Source organism: Stegostoma tigrinum, chromosome 24, assembly GCF_030684315.1.
Source record: "Stegostoma tigrinum isolate sSteTig4 chromosome 24, sSteTig4.hap1, whole genome shotgun sequence".
Taxonomy (NCBI): domain Eukaryota; kingdom Metazoa; phylum Chordata; class Chondrichthyes; order Orectolobiformes; family Stegostomatidae; genus Stegostoma; species Stegostoma tigrinum.
Window position 1 is genome coordinate 5,997,768 of NC_081377.1, and position 27,188 is coordinate 6,024,955.

General features: G+C 42.7%; 1 protein-coding gene across 2 annotated transcripts in view; it reads right to left on the minus strand.

Annotated features, from left to right (window-relative positions):
• The window catches only part of oscp1b (organic solute carrier partner 1b), a 56,781-nt gene extending 30,085 nt beyond the window's left edge, over positions 1-26,696 (minus strand). For both annotated transcript variants that reach the window (XM_059654253.1, XM_048557635.2), the window contains exons 1-3: positions 26,563-26,696; positions 5,425-5,579; positions 4,793-4,960 (exon numbers count right to left, since the gene is read on the minus strand). In XM_059654253.1, the coding sequence (XP_059510236.1) occupies positions 4,793-4,960; positions 5,425-5,579; positions 26,563-26,674 (435 nt within the window). In that variant the 5' untranslated portion in view covers positions 26,675-26,696. The remainder of the gene's footprint in view (positions 1-4,792; positions 4,961-5,424; positions 5,580-26,562) is intronic.
• Positions 26,697-27,188: the final 492 nt, after the last annotated feature.

Here is a 27,188-nt window from a genome sequence, read left to right on the forward strand (position 1 = left end):
GTCATCGTTGACAGCTTCTATTATCTTTGCATGCTTGTGCTCTCTTGATTTTTTTTAAAATTAGAGTTCTTTACATTTTCCACATCTGAAAGGCAGAAAATAATTTCCCTTTCATTGCTGCAAAAGAACACCTCATTGACTGATCTACGTTAATCTTGAAGAGGACAATATTTATCTGTTCTGCAAGCTCAGACATTTAAAGAGCTGAGGTCGCAGTTTCCAGCATATTGGGAAATAGATATGAGAAGAATAATTGCAGGGAGAGGGTGTGGGGGGACATTTTTTTTGTCTGGTAGCTCACATCTTTTGCATGAAGAAACCTTATATGTATGTTGGAGATAATGGGGTCATATGTTTCTGTGGGAGCTTACATCAGTGGATGAAGCGCAATCGCAATCTCAGCCCAGCTATGTTGCACTTGTCACCAGCAACATCATACACACACACCCAGCATGGTCATTCCTCTTGGTATGGCTACAACCTTCGCTTTCAATTCCAAAGGACACATCTGAAGTTTGAAACACAACCAGTTTAGCTATTCACTATCAGCTGGGACCCACAACAAGCCCCATTAAGTACTAGATAACGAAGTGTGTAGCTGGATGAACACAGCAGGCCAAGCAGCATCTCAGGAGCACAAAAGCTGACGTTTCGGGCCTAGACCCTTCATCAGAGAGGGGGATGGGGAGAGGGTTCTGAAATAAATAGGGAGAGAGGGGGAAGCGGACCGAAGATGGATAGAGGAGAAGATAGGTGGAGAGGAGAGTATAGGTAGGGAGGTGGGGAAGGGATAGGTCAGTCCGGGGAGGACGGACAGGTCAAGGAGGCGGGATGAGGTTGGTAGGTGGGAAATGGAGGTGCGGCTTGAGGTGGGAGGAGGGGACAGGTGAGAGGAAGAACAGGTTAGGGAGGCAGGGATGAGCTGGGCTGGTTGTGTGATGCAGTGGGGGGAGGGGACCAGCTGGGCTGGTAAACCAAGCGGAGGCTTGGGGACCGCTATGCAGAACACCTCCGCTCGGTTCGCAATAAACAACTATACCTCCCAGTCGCAAACCATTTTAACTCCCCCTCCCATTCCTCAGACGTCATGTCCATCATGGGCCTCCTGCAGTGCCACAATGATGCCACCCGAAGGCTGCAGGAACAGCAACTCATATTCCGCTTGGGAACCCTGTAGCCCAATGGTATCAATGTGGACTTCACAAGTTTCAAAATCTCCCCCTCGCCCACTGCATCCCAAAATCAGCCCAGCTCGTCCCCTCCCCCCACTGCATCACACAAACAGCCCAGCTCGTCCCCGCCTCCCTAACCTGTTCTTCCTCTCACCTATCCCCTCCTCCCACCTCAAGCCGCACCTCCATTTCCTACCTACCAACCTCATCCCACCTCCTTGACCTGTCCGTCCTCCCCAGACTGACCTATCCCCTCCCCACCTATACTCTCCTCTCCACCTATCTTCTCCTCTATCCATCTTCGGTCCGCCTCCCCCTCTCTCCCTATTTATTTCAGAACCCTCTCCCCATCCCCCTCTCTGATGAAGAGTCTAGGCCTGAAACGTCAGCTTTTGTGCTCCTGAGATGCTGCTTGGCCTGCTGTGTTCATCCAGCTCCACACTTTGTTATCTTGGAATCTCCAGCACTTGCAGTTCCCATTATCTTTGATCTCATTAAGTATGACTCATCTTTACCAAAATCACTGACTTCCAAGTTCATTCTGGAATGCAAAGACAACCCCCCAATGAGTTTTCTTCACTATCACACCATCTCTTTAAAGTTTTTAACCTCCCCTCCAACCTTTAGAACACACCTATGCAGTGGAGATGGTCATTGCCTTCCACCATTGTTACAATAACATAACTTCTCACTTAGCAAGCAAGCCTCAATGTTGTCCATGTCCATGTGGGCATAGACTGCTCCAATATCAAGGAAGTTGCGAAAAGCACTGAATAACATATAAACTCAGCAAACATAAGACCAGAAGGCATAGGAGCAGAATTAGACAATTCAGCCCATCAAATCTGCTCTACCATTCAATTATGGCTGATATGTTTCTCATCCCCATTCTCTTGCATTCTCCACAAACCTCTTGATCCCCATACCAACTAAGAACCTGTGTGTCTCTATCTTAGACACTCAATGACTTGGTTTTCACAGCTTTCTGTGAATCACCATCTCTGGCTGAAAAAATTCTTCTAATATGATGTGTTCTTGAGCAGTACTTACTCAGCAATAATTTGGGTTCTGCAAGGGCCACATCTCAGATCACACTGCAACATTTGTCCAAACATGGAAAGAAATGTTGAATTTCAGATGGGAAGTGAGAGTATCTCCCCTTAAAATCAGGGGAACATCTGACCAAGTGTGGCACCAAAGAGGCCTGGGAAAACTGAAGTCTTCAGTTTTCCCAGGCCTCTTTGGTGCCACACTTGGTCAGATGTTCCCCTGATTTTAAGGGGAGATACTCTCACTTCCCATCTGAAATTCAACATTTCTTTCCATGTTTGGACAAATGTTGCAGTGTGATCTGAGATGTGGCCCTTGCAGAACCCAAATTATTGCTGAGTAAGTACTGCTCAAGAACACATCATATTAGAAGAATTTTTTCAGCCAGAGGTGGTGATTCACAGAAAGCTGTGAAAACCAAGTCATTGAGTGTCTAAGATAGAGACACACAGGTTCTTAGTTGGTATGGGGATCAAGAGGTTTGTGGAGAATGCGAGAATGGGGATGAGAAACATATCAGCCATAATTGAATGGTAGAGCAGATTTGATGGGCTGAATTGTCTAATTCTGCTCCTATGCCTTCTGGTCTTATGTTTGCTGAGTTTATATGTTATTCAGTGCTTTTTGCAACTTCCTTGATATTGGAGCAGTCTATGCCCACATGGACATGGACAACATTGAGGCTTGCTTGCTAAGTGAGAAGTTATGTTATTGTAACAATGGTGGAAGGATGCCTAACCTGAAGAAGTTACCCTCCTCCCTCCGGACCAACCTCAGGGAATCTCTCTCCCTATTTATTCCAGTTCCCTCCCCCCATCCCCCTCTCTGATGAAGGGTCTAGGCCCGAAACGTCAGCTTTTGTGCTCCTGAGATGCTGCTTGGCCTGCTGTGTTCATCCAGCCTCACATTTTATTATCTTGGAATCTCCAGCATCTGCAGTTCCCATTATCTCTGATACTATTTTAACCTCACTGCGAAGCCTCTTCCAGGGATGCCTAACCTGAAGAAGTTACCCTCCTTCCTCCGGACCAACCTCAGGGAATCTCTCTCCCTATTTATTCCAGTTCCCTCCCCCCATCCCCCTCTCTGATGAAAGGTCTAGGCCCGAAACGTCAGCTTTTGTGCTCCTGAGATGCTGCTTGGCCTGCTGTGTTCATCCAGCCTCACATTTTATTATCTTGGAATCTCCAGCATCTGCAGTTCCCATTATCTCTAAAACATTCCAATGGTTTGAATTAAGCCAAACACAAAGGAAAATTGTTGCAGTTTTTAGAGGTCATTCATCTCACAAGATCCTCAGGGTAGTGTCCTCAGCCTCACTATAATAATTTGGGTTCATCAGTGATCTTCTCTTGTAAAACCAGAAGGAGAGATGAAAAGTCCATTATTAAGGATTAGATTGTGGGATACATGGAAGTGCATAGTGAAATAGCACAGCTTCATCAAAGTGAGATCATGTCTGACACACCTGTTGGACTATGACCTGGTGTCATGTGATTTTTGACTTTGTCCACCCCAGTCCAACACCAGCACCTCCACATCATGGTTGAAGATGATTGTAAATATTTTAGACTCATCTTCAGCACTAATGTGCTGGGTTGCCCCATCTATGTAATGACTGTCAAACCTCATTCTCCAGTTAGCTGTTTAACTGTTCAACCCAATTCACAACAGGATGTGACAGGACCGGAAAGATTTGATCTGGTCTATTCTTGTGGGCCTGCTTAGCTGTCTACAATGTGCCACTTCTGCTTTTTAGCATATTTGTAGTCCTGTGATGTAGCCTCACCAGGTTGGCATTATATTTTTAGTTATGTCCGCATTGTTCAATGAACCAAAGTTGGTTGGCAGCTTAATGGAAATGGTAGAGTGAGGGATGCACCAGGCCATGAGACTACAGATAGTGTCAAATGCAATTATGCTGCTGTTGACAGCTGACAGTGCCTTACAGAAGGCCAATTTTGAGTTGCTAGATCGCTTCTGAATCTATCCTATATTGTATAGTGCCACATAATATGATACGAGCGTCCCCATTACGAACGCATCTGAAACAGGTAGGTTACTTAGATTTTGGTCAAGTAGGTTTTTCCCCTCCTGCTGGTTGTCTCAGCACTTTGCCATATCCTCTAAGATTCCCTGCTTGCTTCAATTTTAAACTTGCGTGTTTCTCTAATTTCTCTTCTAATTCTATGCATGGCCTCATGATTTTGTCTTGAACCTATTCCCACAAAACTGCTGATCACTCAACTTGCCTTCCTGGCCCCACTGATAACCAGTTTTGTGAACTTTCCTTTTTTTTCTCAGCTCCTGGACCCTTCCTTTCCTGTTGTCATTACCTATCTCCTTAAAAAAACAATCAATTCTTGATCACTCGTCCAAAGCTCTTGCAGGTTGTCAAGGAATCTATCCAGAAACAGTCCTCCCCACCATCTGTCTTAGCAATTCCTGATAGGTAGTTCACATAATTATGCCTGTAGCCTTGTGTGTGACATGATGTTTTCAACTTCCGTGCCTGGATCAACATTTATATTAGCCACACTGACTTAGTATCACGTGAAGATAAAACCCACCTCGATCAACTGTCGGAATATCTCATCTACCTGGTTGAGAATGCTTGGCGAGTCACGAATAAATTCCTTAACTGCATCCATATGATTAAATGTGACCAACAAGATATCTTTAGGCCTTGGACAAAGCAGTATTTGGTACTTGAAAGCCATCGTCATCAGGTCATAGAGCTGGAGATTATAGGGAAACAACGCTCAGATACTTACTGCACAGGAGATTACATAAACAACATTCTTTTCCAGAAACAAGTATCACTCTAGAATTATTTTTTCTTTTACCCACCCCTCCAGACGTGTGACACTTGACTTTGACAATCATGGCACCATCCACATATTTTTATGATGGATGAAGTGGGGCTAGTGTTTAAGCTAGAATTGTGAATTTTCATTGATTACACAGACGAGAGCCTTACAGATTACTCCTGTTTTTCCCACAGTACTATTTAATACTCACACATCGAAAACAATGAATAGTGGTTGCTCCCCACAACTTGGTCTGATCAATTCTGTTAGAGGAGACCATAAACCATTTTCTGAATAAAAGTAGGCGCTGTATTTACGTATATTATAGCCAAAATACTGCCATATTGCTGTAAGGATTAAATATTGCACATATTGTGGATTGATCCATTCACCTTGTCCATGCTGGCTTGGTTAAGTCTCATAATGGAGGCATGGGCCAGTCGATCAAACACTGTTCTTAGGGCTTTCTTGGAATACAGTTCTTGGGATTTGAACAATTCTTCCATAAACTTCTTATTAAACATAGTGCTGATAATGTCATTCATTACTAAGAAAAAACAGAAATAATTACATATAATTTAATGAATAATTCATAAGAATCCTTTATATGGATATGCTGGATAGATGGACTAGAATATACTGGATAATGGCACGGTGGCTCAGTGATTAGCACTACTGCCTCACAGCACCAGGGACCTGGGTTTGACTCCAACCTTGGGCAACTATCCGTATGGAGTTTGCACATTCTCCCAATGTCTGCAGGGGTTTCTGCCAGCTGCTCTGGTTTCCTCCTACAGTCTAAAGATGTGCAGTTTAGGTGGACTGGCTATGCTAAATTGCCCATAGTGTCCAGGGATATGCAGGCTAAGTGGATTGGTAAATGCAGGGATTATGCAGATGGTTCAGGGTGGGACGGTCCTCAACATCAGTGAAGAGTCAATGGACTGAAAGGCCTATATCTGAATTTTGGGGATTTTATCATGCTAAAATGGAAGTGGTGGTTCAGAAGTAAAACTATTTGTTCACTAGTGAGGCCAAAAGACTTTAGAGTGCCTACCAGAAAGATGCAGATCATTGTGCTTGTGTCCTTTATTTATCATTGAAAGTGTAAAGGACGGCAAAGTCATTGTGCAACAGAAAACTATAATAATAATTCACGAGGAGCTCTTGGGGACCGAATGCAGGTGTTCAGCAAAGTAATCACCCAGGGGTTTCCAAGGGACAACATTCTAAGCAGGAATGAAGAGAATAAGCCAGGGCATCTCAAATGCTGAAGCTCAAAGAGTGTGGCTCATTGGCCATAGCATAAAATAGGGATCACAGAAAACAGTGTAATTCGAGGATTGCTGAATATCAATGATATTGCTGAATATCATTGCTGAAATATGAAGTGTGCAACTTAATTTGAAATCTATATAGCGTATTTTCAGTTGTAACTTATATCTTACAAAAAAAGCATGTGGTTCCAAAAGTGAGTCTGACAGAATTTGTTCCCATGCTTTAAACACTACTTCCAAATAAACTGTGTTGAATAGGACCCAAGTATGTCTGCCTTATCATTTGAGTGCCAAATGTGTAACATTTTTCCCCCCAATCTGGAACAGTCAGTGACACTTCAATTCCGTGAATAAACGTTTTAAAAAAAACCAAACTCAAGTACACTATTGACCTCTTTGTCCAGCACACTCATGTCTGTGTCAATGCCACTTCCTGCTCTTACCTGAAACTTTATCAAATTTTGTTCCATCTTCCAATCCTCATATCCTTCGTTATCTCTTCCCTTCTTTGACTTTTAAAAATCTCAATTAAAAGGGTGAATATTACCGCCATCCTGACTGAAATTCTTCACACATCATTCCCTGTAAGGACTACATTCTATTTTCCAATTTCTCTCACATTCTGAGAATGCCACTTTCTACAATTATGCTTCCAAAATATCTTTCTTTCTGCTCAGTTGATGATTTCTGTCCATTGCTGTTGAAGGGTTTCTCCACCTGTCTATCCTCCATCCCACTTTCTGCATTTCCACCACACCCATATCAATCCACAACACATAAGCAGACCATTAATTGCTTAGAGATCAGTGTTTAAATTGGTTACACGACAACAGGCATAAGTTAGCAAAAGTTTTTTTCAAAATGAATGACATTTCTGCACATAAATATCCATCACCTTAAAAGTAGCTTCCACGAACAGCCATCTTGATTGAAATTCTTTTTGTCTCATTCCTTGTGATGTCACAGTTAAATTATTTCTATGAAGCATGCACAAAACTAGAACTTTTTTTAAACCTAGTTACTACTCATTTACTGCATCTCCAATCTCGATCTTGGATTTATATTTAACAACTGATCCAGCGTTCATTACAACAGCATACATAATAGGTTTACCAAGAACATGAACTCCTGAGCAACTGTTACTTTAAGGTAAGGATTCCACATTCTGTTTTGATTCTGATGGGTTGTAGTCCGCTGGAAGTCACAATCCACTATCCCACTGTTGTCACAAGTTGAACAAACTATCGATTAAGCTCTAGGATGGTTAATGCTTAACTGTGATCATCATCTAAGATAAAAGAAACTCACATCTGGTTTCACCAATAAACAGTAAAACAAAAAACACTGTAACAAACTTATCAACAGAACTGACAAGACCAAGACTTGGCAAGAATATTGAGAGTGGAAAATTTAGGCAAATAGGCATAGATTTTGCAGATAAGCCTAAACCAAAAATGACCAAATGAGTGATTTTCTCAGTCCCTTTTTGGTTTTTTTGGTTATTGTTAACCATGACGATCTCCATTTGCTAACCAGCCAATTGGACTTGGGTCTCAGTTTGACTTAGCATTATCTTTTGCAAATTATTTGAGTCTTATGTCATTTAAACTGAGACAGCTCATTTTCTGACAGGTTTGTCCAAGTCTTAAAAGCTTTCTCTTCAGTTAGGTGACAAACTGCCATTTACAACCAATACATAAGCTGCTTTGGGCAGTTACTTTCTTTTCCCCCAAACAAACCTGGTGTCAGTGCGAATCCCAGAAACATAAAATCCAGTGCCCGGAAAAGAACAACATGCAGTGCCAGTCTCTCTACAAGTTGTAAAAAAAGACTAAATCTAAATGTCAACTTAGATTTCCAAGTAAAATGTGTAGTTTTTGCAATTCATTTGTAAGGAATTTATTGTATCAATGATTTGAACTACTCCTTGATCCCTGTTGGCTGAGTATTCTTTTGTTGATTTATTTTAAAATGTCATGTCCTTTGCAGAATCCCATCTCAGAGCCCCACTTCTCCTCTCCATCCCAAGCCCCCAACTCTGCCCTGCAAACTAATCCATTCTCCATCCCTTGGAGCTTCCTTCTACCCTCCACCCTTGTGCAGTTGCCTTCTCTACCACTACCATTTGCCCTCCTTGACAAAGATACTGCAGCAAAAGCATCCTCCCTCCCTAAGGCAGACTGCTGCACTGACAAATGGCTGCTCCTGGCTCCCCGTCACAGCCTTGATAAGATGTTCCCCCCCTCAGCAGCCTCCCAGTGTGGACTAAAGACAGACCTGAACTCACTGGCAACTCTCTCACTGCTGTCAATAATTTTCCATTTGTCTAGTCATAGGGTGTTTCTTTCCAGTATTTGCTGTTCATATAGGCTCATTACGATCCTATCACTAGTAAACGGAAAAGAATCAGCCAGTGATTGGTGGTGCAGCCACTCATCAATTTTAAAAACCAAAAGAACTGTGGATGCTGTAAATCAGGATCAAAAACTGAAATTGCTGAAAAAGCTCAGCAGGTCTGGTAGCATCTATGAAGAAAAATTAGAGTTAATGTTTTAGCTGCTCTCGTGTGTGCGTGCATGCGTGTAATTATATTGCTGCTCTGCAGTACACAACGGATCCCAAAGAATTTTAACCTATGCTTGCTGAACAGTGCAAGGCTCTTACCTGAGCAGCCAGTCACCGATACATTATTTCAGCATATCAGTGACTTGCTTTATGACATTTATTATAGTACCATAACTTTCATCATGCTCATACTGCCCACATGCGTGATCTGTATATCAGAGAAATAACTCAATAACCTCCCCTAACTTTGTGCTGCTGGTTACGATCAGATGATACAACAGGCAGTGTCAAATGAAGGCATCATGCATCACTGTCAAATTGAACAAACCTTCTGGTTGCAGGACAGGTGAGAATTGACATGGTGGTACCCACAGACAACATGCAGTCAATGGCACCCTGCAATTCTCACAACCATATGCCCAGTCTCCCTACTTCTCTCTCGTAAGGAGTTGAATGCATTAAACTCTGCCTTGGCGAGTTAGTTACCTCCCTATTGTGCAATAGATAACAAATTGGGAGACGGTGCAAATACCACTTCCATTGGCCTGGAAAAGGAGCCATCTTCAGAGTTACCAGCAATGCCATGCTACTAGCGTGCAGGTGGTACATTTCAGTGAGGACTACCCTCGTGAAGCAGAGACTCAAACACTGATGACTGATGTCACAAAGTCCACTTTAAATATTTTAATGAATTCCCCTTTCAGATGGATGAAACGCCCGGAGACAAATGTGGTATGTGGCATAGCCAGCACCAGAACCTTGAACATGCCAGGGGCACTTTTTGGAAGCAAAAAGTTATGCATAGAATCAAAATAACAATGCATCCAGACTTCTTTACTCTTCATCTCTAACATGTTTCAGTTCAAATGTAACACCACTGACCTGAAACATTTTTTATTGTATGCTGTCTGATCTGTTGTATACTTACAGCATCTTTCTTTGAAATTCATGTCAGTAAACTTCAATTTACCAGTGACTGGATCCCTGGCATATAATTTATGATATAACACCACTGACGTTCATATCCAGAGAATAATTTTTCTTTCAATGCCATCAATTCTGCCATACTTTGGAAAATGTGTACAAAGCTCCTATCTCTCTCCTCCATACCACGCCCCTTAAAGAAGCAACAAGCATCAATATGAATTCAATAAAAAAAACAACTAAATCAGAGTGTGACAACAGCACTTCACTTTTCCAGACTGCTGGCAAACCTAACTGACACATCTATATAATATAAAGGAATTCTATTCTCTTCTCATACTGAAACGACAAACTAATGCTAATTTGTCATTGGCACCATGCAGTATCATATAATTTCTAAAGTGCAGAAAGAGGTGATTTGCTCCATCAAGTCTGGAATGATCCTCTGAACAGCATCACACCCAGACCCAGCAATCCCAACCAGCCTTACCACACCCAGCCGCCTCACCCGCCCCCTGATCTCACCCCCACTCTACCCCGATAACTCCAAATTTCCCATGGCCAATTCAGCTAATTTGCATTTTTGGACTGCTGGAGGAAACTGTAGCACGTGGGGAAACCCATGCAGAAATGGGGAGAACGTGCAAACTCCACACAGTCACCCTAGGCTGTGAGGCAGCAGTGCTAGCCACCGTGGAACTGAGTAACACCATATTTCAAACCAAAATTATAATATTTAAAATAGATACTCACAAAACAAAATGTTAGCAAAGTCAGGTACAATGGAATTTTAAACAGTGATGTGATAAATATTGCCAAGCATAATTAATTCTATCAGTGCTAAATTTCATTCGCTTTTAAATTAATTGAGAATCTTTTCAAAAATACAACTTCTGTCAATTTTTCTTTGTTTTTTTAATTGCTCTCAATTGCATTTTTCCGTACAAGCCTAATTTACACTCCATGATTCAGACAGAGTCTTAGTGCAATCTCTTCACTCTGAATGGTCACGAAGTCTTTGTCGATCTTTCATTTTATCCAAAGAACATGGAGCACTCCTAACAAACTAACATTAATAACCCATCCCAAATTGCCCTTGAGCAGGTGGAGATAACCTGCCTTCCAGAATCATTGTCATAACTTTGTAGTTATGGTGAATATTTCCAGGATTTTTGACCCCGGAAGAATGAAAAAATAGTGATGTATTTCAAAATCAAAATGGGATACAGCTTGGAGGTACACTTATATGTAGTCATGTTTCCATCTGCTTATGCTTTGTTCTTCGAAGTTTCTGTTTCAATTAATTTAAGGATGTGGGCTTTCACTGGCTGAGCCAGCATTTATTACCCATCTCCAAGTAGAGGTCACAGTTTTACATGATTTAGTTGACGGTACACATCACTGCTATTGTGCGCTGGTGTTGGAGTGTTTTAAGGTTACAGGACGTTCTGCTATAATGCATATTCTAGCAACGCGAATTGGCTATTAACGCAAGTAATGAACAGGGGAACACTGTTTCTAAAATGCAAACTTGTGTTGGCTATAACGAAGTTCCACTGGAAACTTTATTGTTAATGCTTTGGAAGATGTTTTTAAGAAAGTATTGTAGGGAAAAGAAAATTTGGATTTCAAGATTCTCCTCATTCTGGATAATGTACCAGGTCATCCTCCCACCATCGGTGAGCTTTCTGAAAACATCAAAAAGTGCTATTTCTACCCCAAACACAATCTCTCTCCTTCCATCCATGGACCAGGGTGCAATAGCAGCTTTTGAAGCTTATTATTTAAGGTGTACATTTAAGAGGCTGATTGCAGCCTCTGCGGGGGGAGCAGGGCAGTGTTCTTCAATTCTGGAAGAGCTTTAACATCAAGAATGCAGTTGACATTATCATGGAGGCTTTGGATATGTCAGTAAAACTGCTTGCATACAGTTTGGCAGAAGCTGCTCCCTGAATTTTTTTAAGATTTTGAAACCTTTGATCTATCAGAGGAGCTCCCAAGGATCAAAGAACGTTGTGTTAATCTGGCAAAGCAAGTTGAACTTGAAGAAATGGAGACTAAGGATACTGAGGAGCTACTCGTGTCCCACTGTGAAGACCTCTGTGCAGCTGATCTACAACAACTTGTTGCTGAGGAGTAAGTGGATGCTGGAGATGAAGATGAAGAAATCCAGGATGCAGCACCATGGAAACTTTCCACTTCTGGTTTGTTTTCTCTCTGGGGGAAATTGAGAAGTAGTTACAGCTCTTAGAGAACACCAAATACAATGCAGAACGCAGCAGAGTAGCAGTTCGTGGAATAAGATCTTATTTGGCACTTTGTGAACAGCTTCATCATCAAAGAAGAAAAACGGCAAAGCAGCAAAAACTGGATGTCTTTTTTGAACCAATCCCCAAGAAACAGTCAGAAGACAAGAACCATACCCATCCACTTCTGGACTAAATATTTTTTGCCCTAACCCTGTAACCACAACCGTACCTGAAGGTGGTGATGATGATGACCCTCAGTCCCTGCATTAACAACACAGCAACCTCAAAGCCTCCTCCCCCATCAAGTCATCTTGACATTTTTTCAAAGTTAATGTGTTAAATTTACTTTTATTTCATTATTAGATATGAACTAAACATTTATTCAAACTGTCCTGACCTTGGTGTTAAGCTTTTGAGTGATTTTTGAGCGATTTTGAGTGACTGTTTTTGGTGGTCTGCCCCTAGTACCACTTTTCCCATAGGCCCCATGATTTCAATAGCGCCATTTTCTATAACCCGATGTTGCGCAGGAGAGCGACAATCACGTCGTAGCAGAACGCCTGTATAGATAGGGTGTTGATGGCCCAGGCAAATAGACATTTCAATATACTCCTGACTTGTGCCTTGTAGATGGTGGGCAGAACTAGGGGAGTCAGGAGGTGACTGACTCGCCAAAGAAGTTTGCAGTCTCTGATCTGCTCTTTTAGCACAGTATTCACATGGCTCAGGGAGGACATATTGGCTTTGGTGGGAGAACAAGACAGGTTTACAAGAATGATATCCAGGCTTCAGGGATTAAGTTATGATCAGAGATTATACAAATTAAGTAGAGGAAATTAGAGTGAAGGCTGAAGATTCAATTATTAAAATACATGTAAGAATTAGAGAGTCAGAGAGTTGTGTATCACAGAAACAGACCCTTCAATCCAACCAGTTCATGCCGGCCAGATATCGTAAATTAATCTAGTCCCTTCTGCCAGCATTTTCCCCATATCCCTCTAAACCCTTCCTAATCATATGACTATCCAGATGCCTTTTAAATGCTATAATTGTCCAGCCTCCACCATCGCCTCTGGCAGCTCATTCCATACACACACCACCAACTACTTGAAAAAGTTACCCCTCAGGTCATTTCTAAATCTTTCTCATCTCATGTTACACCTATGTCCCCTAGTTTTGGACTCCTCCACCCTAGGAAAAGACTTGGCTATTCATCCCATCCATGTCCCTCATGCTAGCTACAGCAAGAATGATGTTCTGTTAAGAGAATTTAATGAAAATGAAAATACAAAACATCAAAGTAATCATGTTTGGATGTTTACCTCAGCCATGCATCAATCGGCATAGGATTATGCAGTTTAAATTTAACTCGCAAAACAGAACTGAGAGGGTATGAAATTCTAATTGTTAAGAATGGATTGGGGGACCTTACCAAATGCGTTGACAGTCAATAAGCAGTGGTTCATATTTTAAAATTTGTATGCACGAATTACAACTATTCATTCCTGTCTGATGCAAAAATAAGAGGAAAGGTAGCTCAAGTACGTCTTACAAAAGAAATTAAGGAAAATATTAGATATAAAGAAGAAACATACAAAATTATCAGAAAAAGCAGTAAAAACCTGAAGGTTTGGGGCATCTTGGAATTTAGTAAAAGCAGGAAAAAAAATTGATCAAGAGAGGAAATAGAAGTACGAGAGGCATAGGGCAGTGGTTAACACTGCTGCCTCAATGGCACCAGGGACCTGGGTTCAATTCCAGCCTTGGGCAATTTTCTGTGTACAGTTTGGGCATTCACCCAGGATCTGAATGGGTTTCTTTTGGGTGCTCTGGTTTCTTCCCACGGTCCAAAGATGTGCAGGTTAGGTGGATTGGCAAAGCTAAATTGCACATAGTGTCCAGGAATGTGTAGATTAGGGTTGTAAGCCATGGGAAACATAGGGTGGAGGGAGTCTTGGTGTGTTGCTGTCTGGACAGTCAGTGTTGGCTTGATAGGCACACTTGTTTCCACACTAGGGATTCTATGGGTAAAATTGCTGGAAATATAGAAACTGATTATAAACATGTTAAGAGAAATAAATTAGTAAAGACAATGTAGATCCTTTACAATCAGAACTTATAGTAGGGAACAAAACAAATGGCCAAAGAACTGAACACAAACGTTGGTTCTGTCTTCACAAAAAAGACCACAAATAACCTCCTGGAAATGTTAGGGAACCAAGGATAAGCTGAAAGGGCAGAATTGAAGGATATCGGTATTAGTAAGAAAATGATGCTGAGGAAGTGAACGGGGCTAAAGGCGACTGCTCCCTAATGGCCTAATAATCTACATCCCAAAGTACCAAGGAAGTGGATCTGGAAATACTTGATGCATTGGGGATCGTCTTCCAAAAATCTGCAGAGGCTGGAGTAGTTCTCACAGATTGGAGGGTGGCAAATGTAACCCCACTATTTAAAACTGTGAAGGAGGGAAAAACATAATTACAAAGCAGATAGCCTAAGTTTAAGAGTGGGAGAAAATGCTGGAGGCTATTACAAAAGATGTGATAACAGAACATTTTGAATGTATTAATGGGATTGGGCAAAGCCAGCATGAGTTTACGCAAGGCATATCATGCTGAACAAACCTTCTGGAGCTTTTTTTTGAGGATATGTAACTAGTAGAAAAGATTAAAGAGGACCTGTGGTGGCAGTGTATTTAGATTTTCAGAAAGCTCTTGATAAGAGCTTAATAGGCAAAAATTAAAGTATATGTGATTGACGTAATATATTAGCATGGATTAAGAATCTGACAGACAGCAAATGGAGAGTTGGAATAAATGGGTGTTTCTCTGCACAGCAGGCAATAACGAGTGGAATGTCACAATAGTGCATGGGTCTCAGCTGTTCATGATATAGATAAAAGACTTGAATGAGGGAACTAAATGTACTTTTCCAAGTTAGATGAAGTCACAAGTCATGTTGAGATCAAAAGGGGGGAGGTTTTGGGGGTCTTCAACAACATTAACGTAGACAAGTCCCCAGGGCCAGATGGGATATACCTCAGAATGCTGAGAGGGACAAGGGAGGAAATTGCTGGGATCTTGAGTGAAATCTTTATATTGTCATTGGCTATAGGAGAGGTCCCAGAAGATTGGCAAATAGCCAATGTTGTTCCTCTGTTTAAGAAGGGTGGCGGGGATAATCCATCTAATTATAGACTGGTGAGCCTTATGTCAGTGGTAGGGAAATTATTGGAAAGGATTCTTCAAGACAGGATTTACTCCAACCTAGAAATCAATGGGCGTATCAGTGAGAGGCAACATGGTTCTGTGAAGGGGAGGTCATGCCTCACTAACTTGGTTGAGTTTATTGAGGAAGTGATGAAAATGATCAATGAGGATAGGGCAGTGGATGTTGTCTACATGGATATCAATAATGCCTTGACAAGGTCCCTCATGGCAGGCTCATACAGAAGGTAAAGTTGCACGGGGTCAGAGGTAAGCTTGCACGATGGATAAAAGACTGGCTGAGTCTTAGAAGACAGAGGGTAGCAGTGGAAGGATGCATTTCTGAATAGAGGGCTGTGACTAGTGGCGTTCCTCAGGGATCAATGTTGGGACCTTTGCCGTTTGTAATTTATATAAATGATTTGGAAGAGAATGTAACTGGTCTCATTAGTAAGTTTGCTGATGACACAAAGGTTGGTGGAATTGTGGATTGTGATGAAGACCATCAAAGGATATAGATCAGTTGATGTCTTGGGCAGAGAGATGGCAGATGGAGTTTAATCCAGAAAAATGTGAGCTAATGCATTTTGGAAGGTCTAATCCAGATGAAAAATGTACTGTAAATGGCAGAACCCTTAACAGCACTGATAGGCAGAGGGATCTGGGTATATAGGTGCACAGGTCACTGAAAGTGGCAACACATGTGGAGAAGATTGTCAACAAGGCATACAACATGCTTGCCTTCATCAGCCAGGGCACTGAGTTTAAAAATTGGCTGGTAATGTTGCAGCTTTATAGAACCTTAGTTAGGCCACATTTAGAATATTGCGTTCAATTCAGGTTGCCATACTTTCAGAAGGATGTGATGGCTTTGGAGTGGGTACAGAAAGGATTTACCAGGATGTTGCCTGGTATGGAGGGCATTAGCTATGAGGAGAGGTTGGAGAAACTTGGGTTGTTCTCACTGGAACAACAGAGGTTGAGGGGTGACCTGATAGAGGTCTACAAGGTTATGAAGGGCATGGACGGGCTGAACAGTCAGAAGCTTTTTCCCCCAGGGTGGAAGAGTCCGTTACCAGGGGCCATGGGTTTAAGGTGCAAGGGGCAAGGTTTAAAGGTGATGTACGAAGCAAGTTTTTTTTTAAACACAGAGCGTGTTGGGTGCCTGGAACTCACAGCCAGGGCAGGTAGTGGAAGCAGATACTATAGTGACTTTTAAAGGGCATCTTGACAAATACATGAATAAGGTAGGAATAGAGGGATACGGTCCACAGAAGTGTAGGGGATTTTAATTATGACAGGCAGCATGTTGTTGCAGGCTTGGAGGGCCGAAGGGCCTGTTCCTGTGCTGTAATTTTCTTTCAAACTGGATGGGACTGAGAGTTGCAAGGAGGCTTCAAAGTGATTGGACTTTTTTTGAGTGAATGGGCAAATACGTGACATATGCAATGCAACATTGCTAAATGTGAAGTTATATACCCATATGAGAAACAGAAAAGCACAGTATTATTTAAAGGTGATATATTGGGAAGCATGGATAATCAAAGGGTGTCCTAGTAGATCAGTCAGTTAAAGTACGAGCAAATTACTGCAGATGGTGGAAATTATATTGAAAACAAAAATTGCTGGTAATCACAGCAGATCAGTCAGCATCTGGACTTGAAACCTTAGCTTGCTCTCCCTCCACGGATGCTGCCTGACACCCTGTGATTTCCAGCATTTTTTTGTTTTCTGTTAATTAAAGTAGATGCAGTAAGCAATTGGGAAGGCAAACAGTAAATTGCCTTTCATTGCAAGATGATTTGAGTTTAGAAGTCAAAATGTTTTACTGCAGTTATCTAAGGCCTTGGTGAGACCACACTTGCAGTATTATGTACAGTTTTAATCTCCCTACCCTAAAAAGGATTTACTTGCCATGAGGGAATGCAAAGGAGTTTCACCAGGCTGATACCGCGGATGGCATGATTCCACGAGTTTTCTCAAGAAAGAAAGACATCTGTTTCATGACCTTTCCATGTTCTATGTTCTACATTCTTTCACAAGCACTGAACATCTCAAAGTGGTTTACAGCCAACGACAATGAAGGAAGCACAGCTACCAGTTTTCACATAGTAAGGTCCCACAAATTGCAATGCCAACACAGGCTTTTTTTTTAAGTAATGTTGTTTGAGGGATAAATATCAGTCAGGACAGTGGGGATATATGCCTTGTACTGCTGCCATGATTTTTTTTAAAATATTGACCGAAGAGCAGACACAGGCTTGGTTTAATATCTAAACCTGAAAATGCACTTCTGAAAGTACAGCACTCCTTCAGTACTGCTCTGAGTATCAGCTTTGTTGTGTGCAAGTCCCATACAGAATTGAACCCGTTCCATTCTGGCTCAGAGATGAGTGCAGCAACAGCTGAGCCACAGCTGACAGTGAAAGCTGTACTAGCTGTTCTTCTAACACAGAGACACTGCAAAATAAATTTGTAGTTAATTAATGCGTGCTGTTTACTTTATATTCATGGAAGGGATAGACAATCCCTTCAGTTTAGATGTATAATTGATTGAAACACACTAGATTCCAAGGGGAGTTGTTTAACTGGTTAATACCGCAGGGACCTTTCCCCTGGCTACCGACTTGAGAAGCAGGAATCACAGTCTCAGTACAAAGGGTTGCCATTTTGGATCAATTTGGGAATTTTTTCTATTTATTGAATTTGAACCTTTGGAATTCTCTATCGCTGGATGCTCTTGCCTTGAATGTATTCAAGATTGAGATATTTTTGGATTCTAAATTGACCATAGAACTTGGGGATCAGACAGGAAAATGGAGATGAGAATCAATAATTATCTTACTGAATGGCAGAACAGGTTTGAGTATGGCCTACTCCTGCTGCTTGTATGAGCTGAGTTAGTGGGACAACAATTTCCAATTTGGTAATATTTATATTAGACAGTGACCCCGGGCAGAGAATCACCATTTTTGGCCAGCCTACAGAATCTTGTGAAGACGTGGAGTATGATCCAGCAAACATGATAACAAATACCCAAATATTAAATCATCTTGACCTGGTCTCATTACATTTGAATAGTTCTGCACATCATAGTATAACACTCAGTCAAGATTAAGACAGGGTCTTTCATTAGATTTCTAATTCCCAGCCTGAAGTCTGCGCCATACTGGCAGACCACACTATCAACATTTTCACAAGGTTGCAACGTATACAACAGAAAAATGAATTGTCTGTCTATAAATAACTGACCATGTCATTTTTTTTCAATATTTAGAACATAGAACATAGAACATAGAACAGTACAGTACAGAACAGGCCCTTCAGCCCACAATGTTGTGCCGACCATTGATCCTCATGTATGCACCCTCAAATTTCTGTGACCATATACATGTCCAGCAGTCTCTTAAATGACCCCAATGACCTTGCTTCCACAACTGCTGCTGGCAACGCATTCCATGCTCTCACAACTCTCTGCGTAAAGAACCTGCCTCTGACATCCCCTCTATACTTTCCACCAACCAACTTAAAACTATGACCCCTCGTGCTAGCCATTTCTGCCCTGGGAAGGGCAACACATTTTCCAGAATGCAGAAGAAAGGAAGATTCTGTTTTGCACTCCTGCAAATAAGGATTACCATCATGAAAAGTTTCCATTCCACAATCTGTTTCCCACCTTGCTGAGAAACAGGATCACAGTGGAATGGAATAAAGAGGAACATGATCTGAAAGTACCATAATTACACAAGGCTTTCAAAAAATGATTTGTGAATAAGCGTGTAAAGAACATCCAGCTTTACCAATTCAGTTTGAAGCTTCATTGCAGAAATACACAGGAGGTTAGAAAGGTTTAAAATGAAATTTATATGTACAACTCTTAGGAGAGACTAGCCTGATCAGAAATCCCACTGTTTTATAATCCACTTCTTCTGTTTTTAAAATTCGTATTTTTAGTTTACAGGCACGCATAGTTGACCTTATTCTCCATCAAGAACACCAAAGATAATACAAATTTTACATTGGGCTAATGTAAAACATATTGGTTTTCAATGTGTACCATGTATCAGAAAGCCTGCATTGATTCTAAAGATACAAATCTCTCAACTGGATGGGCATGATGTTTTGCTTCATAAGGCTATTTCTAGATGATACTGGTAATATAACATGATATTAACATGGGTCCTAGTATTGTCTCTTCGGGACAAGTCAGAACTCACCAAAGCACCAGTGCAGCCAACTCACAGATGGCGAGGATCAGATAGAATAGCCATGGACTTCCCCGTGTACTAGCTTGCTGGCTTGAATAATGCATTAGTTCTGTTCTACTTTCAAGCTAAACAGGGAATAAGATTTGATTTTCCTTGACCATCAGCCCTGACCTCTTCCAAGAGGAAGAATAAGGTCCAGGGCTGAAGGCATGATACTATCTCTGCAATGTTATGTACCTATTTAGAAGGAGAGCTTAGGGGAGCAGCACAGGAGGCAACTATGCAGCTAAACAAAACAAAGTACAATACCTTGTCAGTCTGCCTCTGGCCACTCATCTACAAGATGCACAAGAAAAAAGTGAATGACTTTTTAAAAAGATAATTATGTTATTTACAAGCAACTGTAGCTTGGTGGCAATAATTTCATAGACTACTAATGAAGAAAGAAATGTACAATAAGGTATTTTTGCAACTCAGAATGGTACTTGTTTTTCTCTTTCACCCAACCCATCCTTTGAGGAAAAAAAGTCATCTTCTTTCTATTGATCCTACTGAGCCCACACAGTATTCACAAGAACAACACCCTTCTGGGACATGGGTAAGAAAACTGGGACAAAGTAAGCAATGCAGGACCCTGGGATTTCAGTGTTAAGTGAACTTGAACTGTGAAAAACCCCAGCAGTCCAACTATACATTGGCCTTCCAAACTGAGGGAATTTGAACGGACCACTGCAGCTGTGTATGTAATACACTGCTTTTGCACTGGTGTTTAATTCCTATTTCACATTCCATCCCAATCATCCAATACTCCAATCCTCCAATCTTCACCCATCCTGCACAAGCAAACCTCAACTTCACTGCATTGAACTCACTCTGGTTTCCAAATCCTTCGTCATCTTCACCCACATAATCTCCAATGCTTTCTCCATCCACATGGCCAAATTTGTAGCTTATCTCCCAATTCTGACCCTCCCTGCACAATTCCACCATCATTAGTTGAGCCTACAATTTGCTATTTTGACCTTAAATCCCCATCGTGTCAGTTACCACTTTGAAAAGCTTCCATAAAGGCTTCTCTTCAATTGTGCTACCAACTCCTTTTCTAAATAGTCTGCATGTCTTCGTGTAAAAATCTTGGGAGTGTTTGTTTTTTTAAAGCTGTTATATAAATGCAAGTTTTTGATGGCGCTGGTTAGAAATACTTCAATTTTGGTGCAATACAGGGAACAAATGGGAAGGGGTTTAAAGATTAAAATGCACTGAACGAGCTCTTGCTCAGTAGATATTGGTAGAATTACACATAGTGGCAGCATTACTTAAAAAAAAAGAAAAATTGTAATTTCTGGATAATCAATATACAAAGTGCACCAAAGTCCAGAAAATGTGTTTTAAGGATTAAAAGGAGCCAAAAAACTGATGTTAGATTGAACTATCCAAAGTGATACCAAAAATAATAGATAAACATAAAGTGATACACTGTGGTAGGACAAAAAGAAAAATCACCTCACATCTTAGAAAGGAAGAAATTAAATGGTAAAAAAACAAGAGATTAAGAACCAAATGAAGAACAAAACATTAAATGGACCATCACAGGTCAGCAAAACAATAAAAATGGCAACAAAGCATCGGGATTTGTTTCTCAGGGTAAATATTTTCTAATCAATCTGTTCAGAGGTGGCATGAAACAACTCAGGATATAAAGAACAAAGTTAGTGAAGTCTTTATGCTTATTGTTTCAGACGCTGGTCAGGCTGCATCTAGTGTATGGGGCACTACTCTTGTTTCCTTAAACAGACTCAGGAACACTGAAGAAAGTGCAATCTTTATTCAAAGGAAGGTACCAAAACTGAGACAATATAATAATCTCAAAAACTTTTTTTTTTAAATTTCCGATTAGGAATAGATTAGATAAGAAAGACATATAGAGAATGTTTCCACTTGGAGCAAAATCCAAGACTAGGGACAATAGATAGTTATCAATACATCCCATAGGGAAACAAGGAACATTTTTCCATTTTGATGGAAATGATTGAATCAAATGGCATAGATGCTTTCGATGGGGAACAGAAGGAATATATGCAGAGCAGGAAGGCAGAATGAGAGGAGACTTACGTCAAGCAGCGCAAGCAAGTTGGGCCAAATGGCATATTCCTGCACTATTCATTCAATGAAATCCTCTGTAAAGAATAACAACTTGTATTTATAAAGAATCTTTGAAATAGTAGAACATTCCAAGGTGCTACATAGAAGTATTATCAAAAAACAAAATGACTCTAAACCACAGGAGATACAGTGCTGGTCAAAGTGGTAAACTTTAGTGAACATTTTAAATGGGTAGAGATAGATGCGGAGGTTTACAGGATTGTATCAAGCTATCATTTATTTCATTTCTGTAGTCTTCTCCTATTATGTGTTGATCTGAGGCAGGGAGTGCACAGAACTGAGTTGCCCCCATAAACCATATTTGATGACCAGAGCAGTTATTTCCACAGGAGTCAAAAACTTAGAAGAACGGCAAGAGGGGAAAAATCCAACAAGGAATAATCCAACTCAGTAAATACATCAGGAAAGAAAAGCAAAGAGGAGTCATATTGGTCTTGAAACTTTAACTGTTTCTATTCACAGATGCTGCCAGACTTGAATTTCTGTGGCACTTCTGATTTTATTTTAAATAATGCAGACTTAATTTAGACAAGAAACCAGGTGGTTCATTTCACAACTTTACCACATTGAACTAACTTGATGTCACTGTCATAGACAGTTAAGTGTATGGACAAAACTTGGCAGGCACAATGTAATGTGGAGAAGCGTAATGTCAATCAATTCAGTGGGATAAACAGGAACAGACTGGATAATATTGGCTTTCAGAGATATCTCATTGGCCCTGTACAGAGGAGTGCAGTATATGAGGATCGAAATCTTCTTAAAAATATATAGGGCTTTGGTGAAAATCACATCGAATATTGCAACATATTTTGCTCTCCTTACCTAAGGAAGGATTATATTACTTTAGATGAAATACAACAAAAGGTCACTTTGAGTGATAGTCAAGATGTGGGAACTGTCCAGTAGAAGACACTGAGTGGGTCGTGCCTACATTCCTGGGTTCAAGAATAATGAGATAACTTATGTCAAATTCTTAAGGGGCTTGACAGAATAAATGCTTCGAGGATCTTACCAAAACGTCAGTGCATGGGAATAGTGAATCAGTTTAAATCTCAGGTGAGACTTTTCTCACTCAAAGGAGCTTTGGAATTCTCTACCACAGAAAGCTGTGGATACTCATCAATTGATAATATTTAGGATGGAGATTGACAGATTCTAAGGAAAGCAAAGTGTAACCTGGGAACATGTAATCAAGTAAATGATGTTTCATTATTCTACTGAATGGCAGAGTAAGCTCGGAATTAAATGACCAATTCCTTACATTTTTATGGTGCACAGCCACTATGAACAGAAATATGAATTAAAATGCTACCATACAAATTACACCAGACAAGGTGTGTAAATGGAAGTTCTTTCCATTAACAGAATGACTCTCAGTTGCATGAAATTTGTTGGGGGTGGACACCAGATGTGAATGAACATATTGCAAAACTGCACCACCTGCTTAATACTCAACAGTAGCTTTCTTCCAACAAAAATAAACTTTAAATGGGGTGGAGCGAGTCTGTGGCTTCATGATGATACTCCCTCCTTTGCATTCAAAGGCACAATATGAACCATGTTCCAGATAGAGATGGAGATGATGGGAACTGCAGATGCTGGAGAATTCCAGATAGTCCAGGTGTGACAATCAGAAATGCTACATAGTTCCACACTCCTATTCCCTATCCCATTCCCAACCCCTTCTAATCCTCATTGTGGAATTCAATTAAACTCTCCTCTCACGGGATTTCAAGAAGAAAGCAATGATCATGTTGCATTCTGTCAAACTCAGTCCACAAATCCTTCACTCCTTGGAATGGCACTCTCCAAGGAGAAGGTGCAGTTACAAAATAGTCATGGGTTTCATAAGGTTAGGTTGAGAAGTGCAGCCAAGAGGGGCGGGGACAGGGCAAGCCCCCAGGTTGCAGGCACTGCTGTCATGAAGGTGTCTCCCCTCTCACCCTCAGCACTGATGTTTTTGCTGCTTTAGTCACTGTTCAGTGCTTGTGTGACTATTTAAAAGCATCTTTCATCCTATTTCCACTCTCAGAGGTAGCAGTGCCAAGACTGCAAACTGCGAATGCCAGAAATCGAAACAGACAATGGCAGCAATTTTTATGAAGTCAGCCTTCCCCTGATCAAATGCCCACCAAGATGCAATCTTCACCAGAAGTTACAGGATAGCCATCGAATGCAAAAGCCCTGGATAATATTGACTCTGGAGGTCATGAACACCAAAGGCAACTGGTGCAGGCCTATCGACTAACAACTATTCTAAACATAGTCAGAAGATCAACACACCAACTTTAATAAATGAAGTAACAGCAGAGGCATGCAAATCAATTCTCAATCACACCATCTCCAGCACATCCCTCACCTTCCTGGACCTCTCAGTCTCCATCTCAGGCAACCAGCTTGTAACTGATGTCCATTTCAAGCCCACCAACTCCCACAGCTACCTAGAATACACCTCCTCCCACCCACCCTCCTGCAAAAATTCCGTCCCCTATTCCCAATCCCTCCGCCTCCACCGCATCTGCTCGCACGATAAGACATTCCACTCCCGCACATCCCAGATGTCCAAGTTCTTCAAGGACCGCAACCAACCCCCCACAGTGATCGAGAACGCCCTTGACCGCGTCTCCCGCATTTCCCGCAACACATCCCTCACACCCCGCTCCCGCCACAACTGCCCAAAGAGGATCCCCCTCGTTCTCACACACCACCCCACCAACCTCCGGATACAACGCATCATCCTCCGACACTTCCGCCATTTACAATCCGACCCGACCACCCAAGACATTTTTCCATCCTCACCCCTGTCTGCTTTCCGGAGAGACCACTCTCTCCGTGACTCCCTTGTTCGCTCCACACTGCCCTCAAACCCCACCACACCCGGCACCTTCCCCTGCAACCGCAGGAAATGCTACACTTGCCCCCACACCTCCTCCCTCACCCCTATCCCAGGCCCCAAGATGACATTCCACATTAAGCAGAGGTTCACCTGCACATCTGCCAATGTGGTATACTGCATCCACTGTACCCGGTATGGCTTCCTCTACATTGGGGAAACCAAGCGGAGGCTTGGGGACCGCTTTGCAGAACACCTCCGCTCAGTTCGCAACAAACAACTGCACCTCCCAGTCACAAACCATTTCCACTCCCCCTCCCATTCTTTAGATGACATGTCCATCATGGGCCTCCTGCAGTGCCACAATGATGCCACCCGAAGGTTGCAGGAACAGCAACTCATATTCCGCCTGGGAACCCTGCAGCCTCATGGTATCAATGTGGACTTCACCAGTTTCAAAATCTCCCCTTCCCCCACCGCATCCCGAAACCAGCCCAGTTCGTCCCCTCCCCCCACTGCACCACACAACCAGCCCAGCTCTTCCCCTCCACCCACTGCATCCCAAAACCAGTCCAACCTGTCTCTGCCTCCACAACCTGTTCTTCCTCTCACCCATCCCTTCCTCCCACCCCAAGCCGCACCCCCATCTACCTACTAACCTCATCCCACCTCCTTGACCTGTCCGTCTTCCCTGGACTGACCTATCCCCTCCCTACCTCCCCACCTATACTCTCTCCACCTATCTTCTTTTCTCTCGATCTTCGGTCCGCCTCCCCCTCTCTCCTTATTTATTCCAGAACCCTCACCTCATCCCCCTCTCTGATGAAGGGTCTAGGCCCGAAACGTCAGCTTTTGTGCTCCTGAGATGCTGCTTGGCCTGCTGTGTTCATCCAGCCTCACATTTTATTATCTTGGATTCTCCAGCATCTGCAGTTCCCACTATCTCTCAATCACACTATGTTGGCTAAATCAGTAGCCTATAGATAAAGCCGCAAAAAACGTTGCAAACTTTCTATCCAAAGCAAATAACAATGAAAATCTGGAATACAATAACTTAAGTGAAACACAAGGGATCTCTTGGCGCTGAGGTTAAAATTGTATCAGTGATAACGGGAACTGCAGATGTGGGAGAACCCAAGATAGCAAAGTGTGGAGCTGGATGAACACAGCAGGCCAAGCAGCATCTCAGGAGCACAAGAGCTGACGTTTCGGGCCTAGACCCTTCATCAGAGACTCTCTGATGAAGGGTTTAGACCCGAAACGTCAGCTTTTGTGCTCCTGAGATGCTGCTTGGCCTGCTGTGTTCATCCAGCTCCAAATGTTGTTATCTTGGATCTCTTGGCGCAGCAAGATTTAAACCCCTTCCTGTACACCAAGTTCCAGCTTCACTGAGAGTGTACCCTATCTCTGGACCACAAGGTCTTGCTCCAAGTCCCAGAAATGTGTCCAAACATGTCCAAGCAAATTTAATTATTAATAACACTTTAACCCAACCAACATTATAGATGAAGAGAGTGGGGATCATGAGGGAAAGGAACAAGACAGGTAGGGAGGGAAGAAACAAGTGGAGGGGGCAAGAGGGAGCTAGGATGGATGCCAGGAAGAAGGGGCAAAGGTGGACTGGGGAGGACAGATGGATGGGAGGGAGGGGGAGATGGAGAGAGGAGATAGGTGGGGTGGTGGAGTGAGAGAGTGGAGGAGGTGAGAGTGTGGGGGGGGTTGAGAGTGTGGCAGGGTTGAGAGAGTTGGGGGGCTTAGAGAGTGGGGGGTTAGAGAGTGGGGGGGCGAGAGAGTGGGGGGGGCGAGAGAGTGGGGGGGGCGAGAGAGTGGGGGGGCGAGAGAGTGGGGGGGGCGAGAGAGTGGGGGGGGCGAGAGAGTGGGGAGGTGAGTGGGGAGGTGAGACAGTGGGGGGTGAGAGAGTGGGGGCGGTGAAAGAGTGGGGGGGGTGAGAGAGTGGGGGCGGTGAGAGAGTGTCGGGGGTGAAGAGATGGAGGATGGGCAGGAGTATACGGAGGCAGGAGGTGTCAGTGTGAAGCCCCTAAGAGCAGTGTACAGAGGGTGCATGCCCTCCCTTCTGCCCGCCCACCGGGGTGAGGTACCTTTTTTGGCCTTGTCACTCGGAATGCTCTGGGCTCGGAGCCGTTGGTCCAGGATGTACAGCATCTCACCGCCCAGGTTAATGAAGAGCAGTGGCAGTGTCCTCAGTGACATCTTCACCAGGGGTGAGGGGGTCCCTGTCTGTCTCTGTCTCTGTCTCTGTCTCTGTCTCACAGGTGTGGGTGTTGGGGTCTGTGTGTGTGTCTCTCTCTCTACCTCTCTGTCCCGGGGGTGGGGATCTATGCACGTCTGTCTGTCTCTGTCGGGAGGGGGATCTTTCCCTGCCCGGAAGTGGTTGGGGCTGGGGGGGGAACGGTCTCTGTCCCGAGGGTGGGGGAATCGCTTTCTCTGAATCCGGGTCCTGGCTGGGGGCGGGGTTTCCCGTTGCCTTGACGCTCCGGTTGTCAGGGCGGTGACGCAATCGCGCCGGCACCAATCAACACACCCCCGATTGGGGTGTGCCGTTAAAGGGGTGGGTGAAAGGGATGGTCTGTTTGGTGTTAGCCGATAACAAGTCTCCATGCAGCTGCCCCAGATGCAGCCAGCTTCTGGGTTTCACATGTTTTAATCAGAAATTCACCACGCCCTGCTAACTGACTCACACTGACTCCCAGTTGATCAATGCAGC